Source organism: Taudactylus pleione, unplaced genomic scaffold (assembly GCF_031769625.1).
Source record: "Taudactylus pleione unplaced genomic scaffold, aTauple2 ptg000376l, whole genome shotgun sequence".
Taxonomy (NCBI): domain Eukaryota; kingdom Metazoa; phylum Chordata; class Amphibia; order Anura; family Myobatrachidae; genus Taudactylus; species Taudactylus pleione.
Genome location: NW_028284777.1, coordinates 2,975,451 through 2,993,812, shown reverse-complemented (window position 1 = coordinate 2,993,812; position 18,362 = coordinate 2,975,451). Strand labels below are relative to the sequence as shown.

At 39.1% G+C, this 18,362-nt stretch overlaps 1 protein-coding gene across 7 annotated transcripts in view; it reads left to right on the top strand.

Annotated features, from left to right (window-relative positions):
* Positions 1–18,062, top strand: part of WDFY3 (WD repeat and FYVE domain containing 3) — a 304,293-nt gene extending 286,231 nt beyond the window's left edge. For 4 of the 7 annotated variants that reach the window (XM_088445038.1, XM_088445034.1, XM_088445036.1 and 1 more), the window contains 14 exons: positions 1,116–1,222; positions 1,582–1,735; positions 2,904–2,995; positions 4,687–4,899; positions 6,206–6,353; positions 6,743–6,897; positions 7,028–7,186; positions 8,060–8,239; positions 9,005–9,187; positions 10,204–10,300; positions 10,424–10,756; positions 11,024–11,135; positions 13,479–13,676; positions 14,547–18,062. In XM_088445038.1, coding sequence (XP_088301164.1) covers positions 1,116–1,222; positions 1,582–1,735; positions 2,904–2,995; positions 4,687–4,899; positions 6,206–6,353; positions 6,743–6,897; positions 7,028–7,186; positions 8,060–8,239; positions 9,005–9,187; positions 10,204–10,300; positions 10,424–10,756; positions 11,024–11,135; positions 13,479–13,676; positions 14,547–14,667 — 2,252 coding nt within the window. In that variant the 3' untranslated portion in view covers positions 14,668–18,062. Of the gene's footprint in view, positions 1–1,115; positions 1,223–1,581; positions 1,736–2,903; positions 2,996–4,686; positions 4,900–6,205; positions 6,354–6,742; positions 6,898–7,027; positions 7,187–8,059; positions 8,240–9,004; positions 9,188–10,203; positions 10,301–10,420; positions 10,757–11,023; positions 11,136–13,478; positions 13,677–14,546 lie in introns of all 7 variants that reach the window. The other 3 variants (XM_088445033.1, XM_088445035.1, XM_088445030.1) reach the window with 1 other exon arrangement.
* Positions 18,063–18,362: the final 300 nt, after the last annotated feature.

The following is an 18,362-nucleotide window of genomic DNA, read 5'->3' as shown; positions in this document are numbered from 1 at the left end:
ATTGGTTCTCATTGCCTCACTCCATGGTTCCTGATGACACTACACAGCCCGCATTCTTTTGTCTTACTCGTGCAATCTTATTGTTTTTGACAATGGTATGTATATTCTTTTTCTGTTAGGTCATGCTATGCTTGGCATCTTTTTTTTTTTTTTTTTTTTTGTGCTTCAATAAAAAATCATTTAAAGAAAAGGTCAAGCAATTGCACACTTCTTTCCATTATCAATTGGAAGGTTAATTGATTAATGACTGAAATGAATAGCAGTGTGTGTCCATGTGTAGGAAATATGGATTGTAATCTATTCCTCTCTGACCTTCCCATCTACCACCTCATTCCTCTTCAATCAATCCTCAACTCTGCTGACTGCCTTGTTTTCTAGTCTCGTCGCTGTACAGTACCTCTGTTGCCCCCTCTGTCATTCACTCCACTGGCTCTCTTTCCCACTCAGAATCAAATTCAGACTTCTCTCACCTATAAAGGCATTATTCACTCTGGTTCTCCTAACGGTTCCAATCTCATATACACTCACACTACCTCCTTCCCATTTCACTCTGCCACCAACCACCTCCTCTCCTCCTTCCTATTCACTTCCTCTCACTCTCACCTTGAGGACTTTTTCCGCTGCACTCACAAATCAATTTCTTAATTGAAGCCTACCATTCCTCCTGCTACTCCCCAGCCACCACTCTCCTCAACCCTGTTCCCCTCACCCTCTTTGTGACCACCCATAGCCCCTGTAGATTGTAAGGTCTCACAAACAGGGCCCTCTCTCTGTAATTTTCACATTACGTAAGCTGAGCACTGAAATCATGTATATATGTAAAGTTATGTTCTTGTACCTGTATATATTTTCTGTAAAGGGCTGTGTAATATGTAAGGGCTAGAGTTTATAAAAAAAAAAACTGTTAGCTGGTGCACCTTATTGCAATATTAGTTAGTAAGCCTAGTCAGGACTTCTGTACCACAGAGAATAGAGACTGTGGTGTAACTGAAAAAAGCTAGTCTGTATAGTACATATTCTACTGAGTAGGTCATTAAGTGGCCATAACTCACTATTTACATTTTGGTAAACTGCACAATACAGTTCATGTTAATATCCTCATTCTTTTCCTACAGGAGAAACACCAGCATATCACTACGGGACCCATTATAGTTCTGCTATGATTGTGGCTTCTTATCTAGTTCGGATGGAGCCATTTACTCAAATTTTTCTCAGACTTCAGGTATGTGTTCAGAGAGTAAATGTATAATGCATATCCTTCATAGTTTTTGAAGGGTACAATGTGCACATGGGCTTTTAATGCAAGGAAGAAACAATATTTAAGATGCTTCTAAGCTCTGTTGGTTGATCATTCATTCATTCTATATTGCCCCATGTGCCTGTGTGAACGGCCCTTGTGATAACCATAGGAAGCTATGATTCTAATTCTGTTCAATGGAAGTTGAATAGAATGCAGCTCAAGCAGGTGGGCAAAGCCCATGTGCATGCACCACATACAAAAGTATTGTGGAAGACAAATATTTTGTTTCTTAGTTTAACATGTTGGTATATTACCTCACACTTGTCTGTTTTCTTTTACAGGGTGGCCATTTTGACCTGGCTGATCGGATGTTTCACAGTGTGCGTGAGGCCTGGTACTCTGCATCCAAGCACAACATGGCTGACGTGAAGGAACTGATTCCTGAGTTCTTTTACTTACCAGAGTTTCTTCTCAATTCCAACAACTTTGATCTTGGTATGGACAACCCAGAAGCTTGATCACATTAGCAGAAATTCCATTATTAAATGGATAATTTACTAAGGAGCCTGATGTGATTGGGAAAAATTACACTTTTCAAATAGTCTTTTTCAAAAGTTGTTGCTCATCCCTGTAACTGTAATAATGGTATATATACTCTGAGTAGCCAAATTCTCTGAACTGGGAATATTCTGAGAATTCTGGACGTCACAAAGGAAGGTTCCATTGTTGCCACACTAGAGCATAATGTCGCTCCTTCGTCCCTTCTCACCATGGTGCTGCTTGAGTCAACCAATGTATAACATTTGACTTCCCAGAATGATGGTTCTTGTTGGTGGAACTTTCAAATGTTGTTATGTCGGCTGACTGAAGCAATGGTCGTGGAGAGAGTGCTTACCGTGCTGACACGTGAATGACACATCAGGTCCTCCTTCCTGGGCTCTACGTTATATTATTGTGAATGTTATGTGTACTATTTATGATGCTTAAATTCAAACTTCTGTATGAAAGAATATTAAGATGTTGCGCGTCTGTACCCATCAGACCCAGAGCCACTGACCCCTAACATAATTAGTTAGCTTACTGTATTTATAAACTATATTTCAGGCACAATTCTGTAAAAGTAGAAGCAAATTGTGCCTAAGTTTAAACTTTTAGAGATGAAGAGTTGATATTCTATTGAGAAGCAGCCAGTTTTGGGTAAGTAAAATGTATTTTTACAGAAAGTAATGCCTAAAATACCAAATGATGATAGGTCAGAAGATGTAGTTTCTGGTTAGTTATTATGTACAGACATTCCGCACTTAACGACCGAGTTCCGCTCCTACGACTTGGTCCTTAAACTAATCGGTCGTTAAGTGAGGAAGTATAGTGGCCGGGAAGAATCAGGACCTAGGCTGAGGGTGACATGTGCCTGTGTGTACCCAACCTCCTCATGGTAGGCAAGGTGTCCCGCGCCACAGCCAGGGCCCCCTCTCGCGGCAGAGTCTGTCTTTTTATTTATTTTTTATCACTAAAAGTCACAGCAGGTCGGACCGCCGGTCATACGTCCGAACGGTCGCTAAACAGGTAGGTCGCTAAGTGAGAAATGTCTATATTCATTTTAAGTATAGCATTGTACAATATGAATTCAGGAATATACTGATATAGTATGTCATTTATATAGGCTATAAACAAAATGGAACAAAGCTTGGTGATGTAATACTGCCCCCATGGGCTAAAGGAGACCCAAGGGAATTTATTCGTGTGCATAGAGAGGTAAAGAAAAAAAAAATTTCATTCTTGCTGCATTTTTCCTGTATACTATTCTTGTACATTTTGATGAAAGGCAAATGCACTCCTATAAATAGAAAATATGAATTTTTTAGTAGTTAGACGGCAACTATTTAAAGTTACCATTTGTGGTCTAATTAAGTCAGCCATGTTGCAATGGTTGTGCAGCATGGCTGCCTGTTACATAAGTGCGCGCAGTATTTATGCTAATTTCAGAGTTGATAATAGCTGACAAAGGGCCTGGTTAAGAGTTGTATGCATACCCGATGTTAGAAGATCTGTGCACACCCAGGTTCTGTACTGCACATATGCAGATTTCCTTCTGTGATTGACATGCTGCGGCCATTTGGGGAACAGCTTCCGGCAGTGTCCCAGATAATGGGGGGGTGTCGGCCCAGTTTTCTGTGTGTGCTGAAGCCAGTGGCTGCATCCTTGTACGCAGCTTCACTGACTTCAGCTGCGTGAAACCACCAGCCATCTTGACTAATGGTCACTTAGAGTGATCCGATGGCTGCATCCTCAGATGCTGCAGCGGATCAGAGAAGCCGACAGGAAGGGGTCTATTTAGACAACTCCACCTGTGTCATTAGCATATCATTGTACAATAGCTGTGCCCAAAGACGCAGCTACTGTGCAATAGGGTGCAACCATGAATCAAGCCCACAGATCATCAGTTATTTAAATACATATTGAAGCAACCAAACTACAAGAAAAATACATTTCAACTCTAATTTGGAGTGTAAGAAAACTTGCAGTATCAATAAAGGCAAGTCATGGCAGCCATTTTGTAGAACACTTTAGTACTAATGAAAATGCAGTTTAGAAATTTTAAAAAGTGCGTGCCTCATGAATATTAGTCAGGAAGAGCCTAAGTGATCTGGTTTTTATTTAACTAAATGGACTACTAAGAGATAAAGTGAAAGGAGATAAAGTACCAACCAACCAGCTCCTAACTGTAATTTTTCAAACACAGCCTGTGACATGGCAGTTAGGAGCTGATTGGCTGGCACTTTATCTCCGTTCACCTTATCCTCCATCCAAGGCTTAGTAAATAGACCACATATTTCCTAAAAAACTGTTCAATTCAGCCTCATTTACAGATTAAAATAATTTATAGAGTGAGGCGACATTTTAGCCATCTTTATTACAAGTGGCACGATTTTTAATGTTTAACCTTTTTTATTATTGTAATTATTGGAATATAAAACATAACTGACATTGAATGCTTTATTATTTGATCTTTTATTCCTACATAAAATTCTTGTTCAATGGTTGTGGTGATTATATACATAACTAATAAGCATTTTGGTTTTTTTTTACAAATCTGCATAGGAAAGCCAGAATAAGCATATTTTAACTTCAAATATGAAAACTAAGTTTTTTAGATAGGATAATAAATTAGCAGTATCTACAGACATATTGCAATAGCTGCAATATGGGGTCATTTAGATATGAGAGTAAAACCTAAAAATTTTACTTAGACCATAGAAATTCACAAAACCATTGCAGAGTGAACAGGATCATTTTTTTTTTTTTTAAAGTTCATTTTTTTGTTATGAGTTACTGAATGCTGCTTTGTGAACATGTATAAATATATATATACGGGAGAATGTGTAGCATTTTAAGCAGACAATGTGCCACAGATTTCAATATGAAGCCTGTTACTGTTCATTCAGGCCCTGGAATGTGACTACGTCAGTGCCCACCTGCATGAATGGATAGACCTGATCTTTGGGTACAAGCAGCAGGGGCCGCCTGCTGTAGATGCTGTCAATGTCTTTCATCACCTTTTCTATGAGGGTCAAGTGGATATCTACAACATAAACGACCCTTTGAAAGAGACGGCTACCATTGGATTTATTAACAATTTTGGGCAGATCCCAAAGCAGGTAAAGAAAACTTTGATGTACATAATGTTAGAAGTATTTGTATAGGGAAGAATGGAGAATTTTATATTATGTGGACATTCTACAGTTCTTCTATGTGGTATTATTGCTGCCATCATAGAGGTGCTTGGACCTACAAAAGTGGCTGGTGCAATTGGGTACTGAATGTTTTTGTATCTTATGGAGAATTCAGTTCAGCGTGATGGCCCCAAAGTCCCTCCAGAATGGTCGGGTTAAGGCACTTTGCAGCCAGTAATATTGTATATTTTCCCTAGCACCCTATGCAGGTGCACAGGAAAATTAGCGAAGTTTGACTACTATAATTAGACACATTGCAATTATTTATTTTATTTATTACCAGTTACTTATATAGCGTACACTTATTCCACAGCACTTTACAGGGAATATTTGGCCATTCACATCAGCCCCTGTCCCAGTGGAGCTTACAATCTACATTCCTTACCGCATATACACACACACTAGGGTTAATTTTTGTTAGGAGCCAATTAACCTACCAGTATATTTTTGGAGCACCAAGAGGAAACCCACGCAAGCACAGAATATACAAACTCCACACAATTAGGGCCGTGGTGTGAATCGAACCCAGTACCTCAGTGCTGTAAAGCAGTAATGCTAACCACTACACCAACATTGCAATCAAATTGAATTCCCCTTAAGCTGGGTACACACCTATACAATCATCGGGCCGTTCATCCAATATCGAGAACATTGTATTGTATAGGTGTGTACGCTGCCTCGATGCAGGAGCGTTAGCCGATAAACGGCTTTTAACGCTCCTGTAACCGTCGGGATCGGGAGGTCACATCTTATGTTCTGTTTAATATTTATCGGTTCGACCTCCCCATCCCATAGAAGCCTGTACACACTGTGCTATGTCTGCATAGTGTATACGCGGCTCGCAGGCAGCTGACAGGGCGTCACACTGGGGACAGACTGCACGGCTGATCGGGACAGTTTTACCAGATCAGCCTGAAATAGTGTGTACCAGGCTTTAGTCTGTAAACTCAGTAAAGGGAATTGATTGAACTATTACCAATATTGAGCTTGCCTCATTCTGCTGAATAATTGACCAGCATGTGTCTCATAGTAAAAGGTGTTTTGCAGTCGCCATATACAGTACAAGTAACAATGTTGCCTGTATTGAGAAGCCAATATGTTCCCTAACTCACAGAACTGCACAAAATTCTGAAACCAATATTTTTTTTTGTTTTCTTCTATGGTAAATGTAGATAAAACATTTCAATTCCAAGTCAGAACTCATTTTTGTTATCCTGCTGTCTCTATTTAGCTATTTAAAAAGCCGCATCCACCAAAACGTGTGAGAAGCCGGATAAATGGAGACATGTCCTCAGTGTCTATGCCCGTGGGTTCTGCATGTGACAAGATATTTTTCCACCATTTGGACAATCTAAGGCCCTCTCTGGCTCCAGTGAAAGGTATTGGTGTTATATCTATGTCTTAGAATAATCTCTGAATACCTTGAGTTGGTAGAAAAATGCAAACTCTTTAATATTACATTTTGTAAGTGATTTCCTAGAAGCTCTGAGCGTGCTGGTTGGCTGTTTCAGAAATATAAAATAGTTTTATTTACAATTTGTACAGCTTTTTATAAGGACAGGCTGTATAACATATTGTTATGCCATTCAAAGTATACCGGCATAATGCACTACTGTCTTATAGACACACTGGGACCTACCCACCTCTGGGGGTGCCTTAAGCCTCAGAATTATTGTTATGTACTACTGATTTATTGAGCATTTATTGCCAGTTGTGAGTTTGGAAACATCCCTATATTAAGCATATACTCTAATTGTTGCTTTCCAAGAACTGAAGGAGCCAGTTGGCCAGATTGTGTGCACAGATAAAGGGATTCTGGCTGTAGAACAGAACAAGGTCCTCATTCCTCCTGCCTGGAACAAGACGTTTGCATGGGGCTATGCAGATCTTAGCTGCAGACTGGGGACATATGAGTCGGACAAGGTTTGTAACACAGACCTCTTCCACAGTGATAAAGAACTTTAAGGCATTGATAACATATTACCAAGTAAATTAAATACTTGGACCCGACTTGTAATCTGCTTTGGTACCATGGATATATCTTATCTTGCAGGTTGTTGTCGTCTACGAATGTTTATCTGAATGGGGACAGATTTTGTGTGCCATTTGCCCAAACCCCAAAATGGTTATCACTGGAGGAACTAGTACTGTGATATGCGTGTGGGAAATGGGAACATCAAAAGAAAAGGCAAAATCCCTCACTCTAAAACAGGTTTGTAAAAGCACTTGTCATGGATTGGAAAAAGTAGTTGAAGATGTTTTTTTTTTTCTTTGCTGACAATGTGACTTGTTGGTTAAATGTATTCCGTTTTATGAGGATGTTTACATGTTCTTACCAGTGCTTCTTATCCACTTTCTGACCACTGAATCTCTTTACGTGCTGGAAACTAACTATCATTGACTGTCTGGTTCCTGCTCGTGCCCAGGAACAGATTCATTTGGTTGCCTGGTACCCGATTGCTAGATAGCGTGCCATATGAGTGCCAAGATAGATACTGCACTTTCTAATGAGGATTTCCATAGAAATCCTTTCTCCAACCTGTGGAAGTCAGGTCATAGCAATGAAGATCCAGTTGGTCTCTCCGCAGCTGCCTTACAGATTGATAATATTGATCATTGCTATCTGACATCCTCTAGCATCAGGACTATATTTCAAGTGATCTATTGAGGCAGTGGGTATGGGTCAGGTGCCCCCTGCGCTGATATATCATCCTAAAATATTAACGTTAAAATAAGGTAAATGAATAAAGTGAAAATGGAATGCATAGTAGTTTTAAGAAAAAGATCCTGACCTGCTATCCAAAATTCTGTCACGTATTTGTTGTGACACACAGATTGAAAAACAGATAGATACTTACCTTATAGAAAAGTATAACCAATGCATCTCTAAACCATAAAAATATCTCTGGTCATGAAGAAGTAATACCCTTCTGTAATAAAGTGGTTAGCTTACATAAGTGATCCCCTGTGCTAAGATGCTATTTAGGATTGGTTCTTTGATCCTTTCTAGTTGGGTAACTTTTACCCTTTCATAAAGGTGCTTTAGCTTGTACTACGATTGATTTGATCTTTGTCTGATTTGCAGGCTCTGATTGGACATACAGACACAGTGACCTGTTTGACTGCCTCACTAGCCTATCACATAGTTGTAAGTGGATCACGTGACCGCACATGCATCATCTGGGACCTGAACAAGCTCTCATTTGTTACCCAGTTACGAGGACACAGAGCTCCAGTGTCAGCTCTTTGTATAAACGAATTAACAGTGAGTGTCTGTGTGTCAATATGATTTGCAATAAATTGTTAATAAAATTACATTTCAATGACCATTTGAAAATCTTTCTTTAAAATTGTCTAACACTGACAAAGCCCATATTCACTTGTAGCCGATAGCCAAAGTGGGCATGAAGTCCAAATTAAACCTTAAACTTGTCTTTACATACGCTTACAGAATCCCCCAGTATAGTATACTGATGCGTATAGAACACAAATACGGTCTCATTATCTAGATGTACTTTAGCGCAAAACTTTTATCCTCAAATTTACAGTGAATGATGTGTCTACTGTATAAGTTGGTTATCCATTCCAGTGTGTTATATCAGTGTTATTTTTGAACACTCCTTTCACACTGTGAAACCACACATCTTGTGTCATACCACAGAATATATTATACACATGGCTTTTCTCAAACTATAGACACCTCGTCATTACTGTCAGAGATTGGAAGAGATAAAGACTTGCATACGGAGGTTTAGTAGGTGTAATGTTTTTTAAACATGTTTGAATGTACATGAAATCCATTTTTACTAAACACCAGTAACTGCTGCAAGAATCTTGAATAGAGCAGGATGTAACAATTAGAGATTGTAGTTCTCAAATGTCTGTGGAAATTAAATGTTTTGCTAGTATCTTATGGGATTCCAGGGCTCACTTTCTAAACCCTTTTAGAGTTGTATCTTTTTTTTGTTCCTCCAATGGAATAACATGGAATGTTGGACATATATAACATCATAGTCTTTCCTGTTTGTAGGGTGACATAGTGTCATGTGCGGGTACATACATACATGTCTGGAGCATAAACGGTAACCCCATTGTCAGCGTGAATACTTTTACTGGAAGAAGCCAACAGATCCTCTGCTGCTGCTTATCGGAAATGAACGAATGGGACACTCAGAACGTTTTTGTCACAGGACATTCAGATGGAGTCGTCCGTGTAAGTAAATGCTGCCTCCTTCCTTTATTCTCAGCTGAAGTACATTTGTTCTCCTATTAGATAGTATAGTAGCTATGAAGCCAGTCTTAGTAATTAAACATTCAGCAGCTCCGGATTTCTAGATTACAACCATATGTGTGTAATATTTTGTTCCTGTACCAGAGAGATGCTCCTAGAGGTGTATATACACGATGAGTGCAGGGTGTGACCCCCGTGTCGCCCACATTGCTCCCATCATTTTCCACTGCTGACACTGGGCAGAAGAATTATATAAATATAAATGCAGCAGAGTTACAGATGCAGAGATCTACTCCATAGTAAATTTGATTGGATCGGCTTAGTTGTTCCCCCCCCCCTTCCCCCCCAACTGCACCACTCCTTCTTTATGGTTCGGGAGTGGGACTTGATCTGTATTCCTTATAGTCTACCAGATAGCAGAGTGCAGTATAAAAACCAGGGGGTAAATGTAATAGGCTACGGCTTTGAGACATCGGCGAGTCCCATACGAGACTGCCCGATATTTTAAAGTAGCAGTCTTTTAATAGGCACAATCAACTTGGTTTTGCCTACTAAACGACTGCTACTTTAAAACATCAGGAAGTCTTGCACAGGACTCGCCGATGTCTTAAAGCCGCAGCCTATTACATATACCCCCAGATCTCCTGTGGAGAACGCCTGTTTGCAATAAAGTTTTACCCAGGCCAGAGCTCCAACTTATGATAGTAGTCCTTTCCCTTCCATCACTTTACCAGCACCTCAGGGAGATCATTCCCTAACTCAGGAGTTCTGTGGGGGCCTACTAGTGGTACACACACACACACACACACACACACGCACACGCACACGCACACACACGCCCAGTTATTTTGTAAAATGCCCTCCAAATTAATAAGATGCTCTAAACTCAAGCGTAAAGTCTCATCTCAAATTTCTATATTAATTATATTTTTCCCTTTTAATACTAGCAAAGTTATTGAAAATATACACTACAAATTATTTTTCTCCCTCCAATTTAGTTTTGGCGGATGGAGTTTTTACAGGTACCAGAGACCCCAGCTCCGGAGCCTGCTGATACCATGGAAATGCCAGATGAATGCGCGGAAGCACATTTAGGTACCTGTTACCTTTTTTTTTTTTCCCCCCCCCCCCAATCCTTTTCTATGATCAGGTTGTTGTATTTCTTATTAATATCCTGAGAGACACAGTGCATTTGTTACTTATTTTTTTGACAAGCAGGTCATGAAGCTCAGGATGACGACAGCAGCGACTCAGATGTAGAAGATCAAAGTACAAGCCAAGACACTAGGTTAAAGGACATCCAACCTCAATCTGGTAATGTCACCCACCGGCCAAGAGCAGCCTCTGCTAGGGCTGGCTTAACAGCTTGGTCCGTAGACGGCGGCTCTGATGACACCAGACGTTGGTCAGATCAGCTGAGCTTGGATGAAAAAGATGGTTTCATCTTTGTAAACTATTCTGAAGGCCAATCAAAAGTCCAGTTCCCACAAGTCCAAAGTGGTGGTCCAATGAGTCAGCCCGAAATGCGGAACTATAACAAACTGAAAACGGGTAATTGCCATGACGTTTTTATGTTCTGTCGTTTCTGCTAGTTTGTCATTTAGCCATGAAGTGGACAACATGTGGCTAATTTTTTTTTCCAATCATTTATGGAAACTTTTTTTGAGCCTTAATATGTTTCATGATTACAAGATTAGTATTAATTACTGTCCGTTTGTTGAGGTCATTGTAACTTGTATATGTTGTACATATGGATGGTTGTATTATGTGGTGTGGGCTTATACTCTGATGCAGGCATTTTTATGTGATGTATTCCAGGTTACAGGTGGGAACGGCAGCTAGTATTTAGAAGCAAACTTACTATGCACACTTCATTTGATCGGAAAGACAACGCTCATCCTGCAGAGATCACTGCACTAGGGATTTCCAAGTGAGTGGCAGTAATTCAAATATACTGTAAACATGCGACTGTAACTAACATTATTGTGGAAAGATAAAGGTAACTTATCGAGAAAATTTTATTGTACACTAGAAGCACAATTGTCTAAAAAACATTTATATTATTTATTCAACAAAATTATAAAAACATGCAAATGATGTTCTATAGCTCTTAGAAGCACCTTCGTGCACTGCATGTATAAATGCTATGGGTACAGTTACTATATTTCCTCATGAAACATCTGTTTGGGATCCCAATTGTGGCTGCAGCAAACACTCCCATCTCCCACTGAAATTATACAAAGGCAGAACAAAACCAGTATTTTCACATTTACTTTACTATATGCAAAAACTGGTATGAGAGAATCTGAACACTGACTCATATCTGTACTGAACTTTCAGCCCTCACTGCTAGCAGGATTGAAAATGTACAACATGGTATAATTATCTCCATGGAGAAATCTTATCTAGAATGTCAAGCGTATAATCAGATGAAATTGTGACCAGTTAAGTCTCTGTTATAATTTATATTGAATCTCCTAATCTGCAAATGCAAGTGGTTTCTAAACGTGTCTACTTCCGTGATTTCTGTTTTGCATTTGTGTGATGTGTTTGTTTTAAGTTTTTGTTGTGTAATAGATTTAACCAATGAAAATATTTCACTATGTAAGGTAGTGGGAAGTTTTGACCATCCCATTGGGTTTAAGCCTTTGTTAAATTGTTGTTTCTCAGGCAGCCATTGCTGGACTATTAAAAAACCATGGGGCATTGTGTGTGGTTCAGGGACCCTGGGCACTTTAAAACTGGCAATATAGCTCTTCTCACTCTATACCATGTTGGCTGCCTGGGAATTTCACTTTAGTTAAGTGTCTTTCAGTAGCTAGGTGTCTTTTCTGAGGCTGTTATCAGCATTTTTTTTTACAACTTTCATAGGCATCCTACAGCAACAGTTGGGGTTGCCTAGGTTGGTTGCAGAGGTGCCAGAGCAAGCACCAAACCATGCTCCCCCTTTTTGGCCTCCTCTTTTCTCACAGCTCATGACTTGTCTTGGTCTCTCGGGTGATGGCACGGTCATTGCAGGGTCTTGACACAGTGGGTGGAACATTTTTATCAGACCTCTCTGGAGAAGCGACCATTGATACGGAATTTCTGGGGGCCAGGGTTTTAGCCTTGTCAGTCTCATCTTTGTACTTTGGAGGTGGACACAGTCTCAGAAGGCTCTGGATACCCTTCTACTCTCTTGGGAAGTCCTTTTCAGCTCTGAATTGAAATCAATTATTTCTGAGGATAGTGGGGGAAATGTACTTTCTCTCTGCCAGAGCCTCTAGACCCAAGGGATCACAGTTATATTTTTTTAATCTTCATCCCACTGGGAAGGTGTGAGGAGTCAGACCTCTTCTCCTCCATGTAGTGGGTTGCATGATGGCCAGGTGGCCCACCTAAGTGCTTTATGGTGAGTGCTCATCTGCTTCTCTCCTGGGACCACTTATGCCTGGCTAATCAGGGGGTTACATTTTAGTTCTCCTAAAGTTACCACTCAGACGATGCTTTTTACTTACAGATCTAAGGGAAGCTCTTACTTTCTTTCTGCAGGAGTAATTACTATACTCTATACTCTAGCCCTGATGCAACAGAAAAGGTTGGATTTTTACTGAAGTTGTTTTCCTGGTTCAGAAACCAGTTGGTTACTTTCGACCTGCTCTGAACTTATTTAACGTCATGTTAGGAATGCATATGTTCAGGATAGAATACTTGAGAGAATACTTGTTGATTTCTTTAACAGCATGGAACGAGACAAGTTCATTGTGTCTATGGACATAGAGGACACTTATATGTTCCAGGTTGGGAGGGACACCATTGTCTCCACAGGTTTGCTGTTCAGTTCTGTCACTTTTTAATTCTCAAGAAATCCAACTTGACTCCTTCCCAGTGGATTATCTCCCTGGGCCATTTTACTATGGGCAAAGCCTGTTCATTACAGGGACTAGTGAAGTCCCGGGCATGAGGAGTTAGCTCATTGTATAATAATTGGCCATAATGAACATATTGATCAACTAAAACCTCTGTGTTTCAGCTTTTGCCTTTAGTTGATGGTGCTCGTTTATGGATTGTTTATTGTTAATCATATGATTTAACTAGAAGTCACTAAGATTAGTTCAGGCTATTTTTATTATTTTCAACTTATAAGTTCAAGTACTTTTACCTAAGACATTGAGGATATTATGTATGTAAGATGTTAATAGAAAAGTTAAATGCCAGTAGGCATTTTTTGGCACAATGTATAGCTAAGGCAAACAAAAAAGCTATAACGATTCCCTGTTGCTATGTTCTGCAGAGATCACAGCAGGATACTGGTAGGAGACAGCAGAGGAAGGGTGTTCAGCTGGTCTGTAAGTGATCAACCCGGCCGATCTGCTGCTGACCACTGGGTAAAGGACGAAGGGATGGATAGTTGTTCAGGATGTGCTGTGAGATTTTCATTGACTGAGAGGCGACACCACTGCAGAAATTGTGGTCAGCTTTTTTGCCAAAAGTAAGTAAGATTTGTCTATAGCAGCTCATTAAGTATATCCGGTTTATCATCCCTTAGAAATCTATATGTAATACATGTTATAGCAATACTGTTCTTATCAAGCAATTTGCATAGTACCTATTGAGTAACTCCATCCAAAATGTAAAAAATTGTTTTGCCTGAAATGATGTGAAATCAATAAAAGGTCCCATGCAGCCGCACTCCCTTCTGATACTTCATCTAAACAAGAGATCCTCCTACCTGCTTGGGATGGGCCTTTTCAAACTCTCTAGCAGCAGCATCAAGGTCTCTCCCCCTCAGCTTCCTAGTCAGATGAATGGGAAGCTCACAGCTGGATGATCTTGACAATGCTGCAAACCAGAACTGTTAGAGATATTGAACCCAGATGATCCGGGGAGCATCAGTGAATATTCTCATTTTTTGGGAGGATAATAGGCATGTAATTTTAACTCAATGTTACAGCAAAGTCTAAACTGCACAGTAATAATTTCGGGCCTTTTGTGTGTTTTTACATATATTGCTTTGGTGGCGAATTAATTTTCTAAAAGGGAGACAAGTAGTAGTTTGAAGGATTGATATATGTACCTTTTATGAAGATGTTTGACTAACAAATATGTTAAGGTAATCATAACAATATTCCTTTGTCCTTGCAACCTCAGCAAAAATGTCTCTCAAGAATAATGAATTACACAAATTGATGTACTTCATCATACCAGAATCAAAGCAGTACAAATACAAATGTAGTTGAATTCAGCTAGTTAACAATAGTTCACTTGACTGAAACTCTGTACACTTTTTCTTCTAAGAATTTTTTGCCCTGAATTGTCCCATTAACATGTTGTACACTGTGCACTTCTCTCCCACCCTCAGGTGCAGTCGATTCCAGTCTGAAATTAAGCGGCTGAAAATCTCCTCCCCAGTGAGAGTCTGCCAGAACTGTTACTATAATTTACAGCATGAGCGGGGCGCTGAGGACTCGTCAAGGAACTAAAATAGCCTCTGCCATATTAATACAGAAGCTCCTCTGTGCGGTTACCATTCTTTCTTTCCAAAGAGGATGGAACGTTAAACATTTAAAACAAAATCAGTTTACATGCAACTTTTGTTTAGTGTTGTGAACACTGCAAGAAAAAGGGATCATTTCACTCACTAATAACTTTTCTTTTAAGTAAAATAAATAAGACCATGTTTTGCGCTTTCAGGCAAACTAATTATATATATATATATATATATATATATATATGTATATAGCGCTATTATCCTGCTGCTATGCCTGCTGGCTGGAGAAAGTGCCCGATCGACAGTTCCCATACGCTACCTTGTGTTTGTTTCTGTAGAGCAGCCCATCCTCGCAGTAATCTTATTCGATAGTCTATCGGACAAATAAGCCGCGTACGAACAAAAGACTTGCAGTCATGTACAGTTTATTGTAAATAAAATATTGCCCTTTTTATTGAAATCTTAAATAGAAATTGCCTGTTACATGGGACTTAACTCGATAAAGAAACTCAAGTGATAGATCATCAATATACTTTTGTCTGTACTTTTGTTTTATTCAGCATCCTCAAACATGTATGTGTTTCAAAGCACCGTAACCCCATTCTCCGAGCCTAACCCTGTCTGCAGGCATCACGGAATTCACTTGTGTGTTGCCCTTGTTTTGCACCAATATATAGTAAGACTGTGCTGTCATTGCCAGCAAAACAGCATAAAGATATATTCTGCATTAGTAAGTCTCTCAATCAATCAGTATGTTCAAATGAAATCTGTGCATGATTGTGGGATGTGTACTGAAGCTGCACACATTTAGATCTGTGAAAAGTCCTGTAATATGAAAAGAAAGGCTGGTTTGATGAACATGGTATATTCTCTGTTACACAAACAGCAAGACAGCCCAGTCACATCACAGCGCATTCTACTTGTATGGGGAGAATGTGATTTCCCAGAATTGTGTCACAGACCAAAGTGTGAAATTGTCCAGTTGTGTACAAATATATTTCTTAAGCAGGATATTCTGTCATGTGACAATAATATGGCCAAAGTGTTATATTTATTTTTTGGTGGGCACTATAGGTGATGAGATATTTAATTTCTGTGGCTTCCGAGTAGAATATAGATATTTTAAGCGATTGTTCCATACATATCACAATGGATTATTATCTATTACAGGGGTTTCAAACATGCGGTCCTGCAGCTGCAGTGGAACTACACATCCCAGCATGCACTGCCACAGCTTTGCTATTAGGGCATGCTAAGACTGTGGCAGGGCATGCTGGGATATGTAGTTCCACAGCAGCTGGTGGGGCCACATGTTTGACACCCCTGATCTTTTAGATATGAGAGACTTGTGTTGATGCAAATTTTAATATTTTCCTAAGTAGACACAATTCATCTTTGAAGTGAGTGTGTAATGCAACAGAAAGCATTCTTAAATGGATGCACCTAACAATCGTGTACATTTTTAGACATAAGGATTTTAAATTCTAACTTCGGTCTGTAAAGTAAGTTTGCAATGAATTGGACTGCAGCAATGTGTTTGCAGATATTGATTTCTAGTATGCCCTTTTTCTTCAATATCTAAAGTAACGAAAAAATGTGCTAGGAATTAATTTCCCCAATACAGCAATACATTAATAATTTTATGAATTTGTATTTTTAGCAACACATTATTATTGTTATTCATGAATTACTCACATTTTAAAGATTACATTTTTAAAAATTTAAACCTCATCATTCCAGTTTTAATAGAGGGAAGTTAGTAATGTAGTGGCAAAAATCACTTGCTAAACCTGCTCCAAATTCCTGCTACTGTCCATGAGTAGATTAATGAACTGCCACAAGTGGGCGATAAACCGGATTTCGCTGCTCTCGGCTTTGAGATGCCTTTGCCTATATGAGAATTCCCATGGAAACATTGCTGCTGGGTTGATGCACCTAAGCCTGCAATGCCCAGCATAGTCTCAGAAGACTTTGGAACACTTCAATTTCCATCATGTCATATTTATTGATCTTGATTATAATACTCATTTCAATATTTAAATACTGTGTAATAAATCTTAACTTATAAGGGACATATTTTTAAGGTTGTCAGTACTTGGAAATTAGAGACTGTTGCAACTATCTTAATGACAGGAAAGACTTGTACAGTAAAGCGAACACTGATCACCCAAAGGCAGCATTAACCGTACAATTCTGTTGTTTTTCAGGCTTGCAGCACAAGTCATTCCAGTAATCTTAATTGTTTTGTGATCATTAGGTGCCATATACTATTCGTGGCCACTCTATATCATGGAAATGTAGGTACTGCATCTTCCAGCAGTGAGTGATTATTAAAATTGGTCAAAGGTCCAAATCTGCATTAAACCCCATCAACACGACCTTTGCTTTCATTGCCAACCTTGCACTAGATGCATGTAAGTTAATTGGTTGCTATGGATAAGTGCGGATTTGAATTTGATCAAAGTGATGAACTAACCCTCAGTGCCCCTTTTGAGCTACCAATGCAGAAACCGACATAACTTAAAGGGGGCGGGATTGGGCAGTGTATGGCTTTTTGGGATGCACAAAATATAATACTCCAATGTAATGGATCTGTTTTGACTATTAAAGGGTCACAATTGAACATTAGACCAGTTTATCTTCTATTGTGAATTTCATTGCCACTTAACTTTGTTCTCCCTTGCATACTCCTACAAACACCCATGTACTCTTCAGTATATTTGTAAGTTGTACTTTAATTGTATTGTCATGCTTACCAATAGAACAGGTGTTGTATGAGAGGCTCGCCTCTATCCTATAGCAGAACACGATCAATAAATTATTTTGCACCTTCATGTAAAATAGCCGTAGCAGCAAAATTTTATTTTTGTTCTGTATAATTTCAAGACTCATTTGGTTTCAATAATGAAAACTGTGTATAAAAAAAAATATTTATGCAGTCGAAAGAAGCAAAAAAAAAAAAAATTTTTAGGAAGTATTTTTCATTTCAGCAAGTTTTGTTACTTGTTGCATGAGTAATTAACACAACTGACTTTTTGTGTCAGTGCTATGTATATTTTATTTGTCCTGTTATTAACTTGTACGCCCTTACACGCAGCCATTTATTTGTATGGCAGCAGGAGTTGTTTCATAATAACTGGCGAAGACTGGAGGGTGGAATTTTGTACTGTATTACAGAATTCTGTATCTGGTTTTTTTTGGTGGTTAAATGTTCACAGTCTGGAAGAAAATGCTACTAGCGTGCAGTCTGTAATATCTGAATGTTTATTGTATATCTGTCTCAAATGCAAAAACTAGAGTAACACAATTACAATACATGACTAAATGCAATAGGTCAGGTACTTAAGTTAATTTTTTTCATTATGAATAAAATACCTGCTATTTACCACCAACACAATGCCTGCCTGTCTTTCTTTATAAATTAATGTTTTAAAACCTATGTATGAGTAACTTAAACAAAGTATGACCGTTCTATAGATGTTACTACTTCATGGAGAATGGTAAGAGAGAAAACAGCTGCTAACCAATGTGCAAGGGAGCCTGCCACTTCAAGCTTCAATAAAACACAGTTCCAAGCAGATCAATCAAATCAATACAATAATGTACCAAGTTTATAATACAAATATAGGAAAGGGTGGAGTGGCAATCTACAAGGGAAGAAGGGAGAAAAGGGGGGTGGGAGGTAAG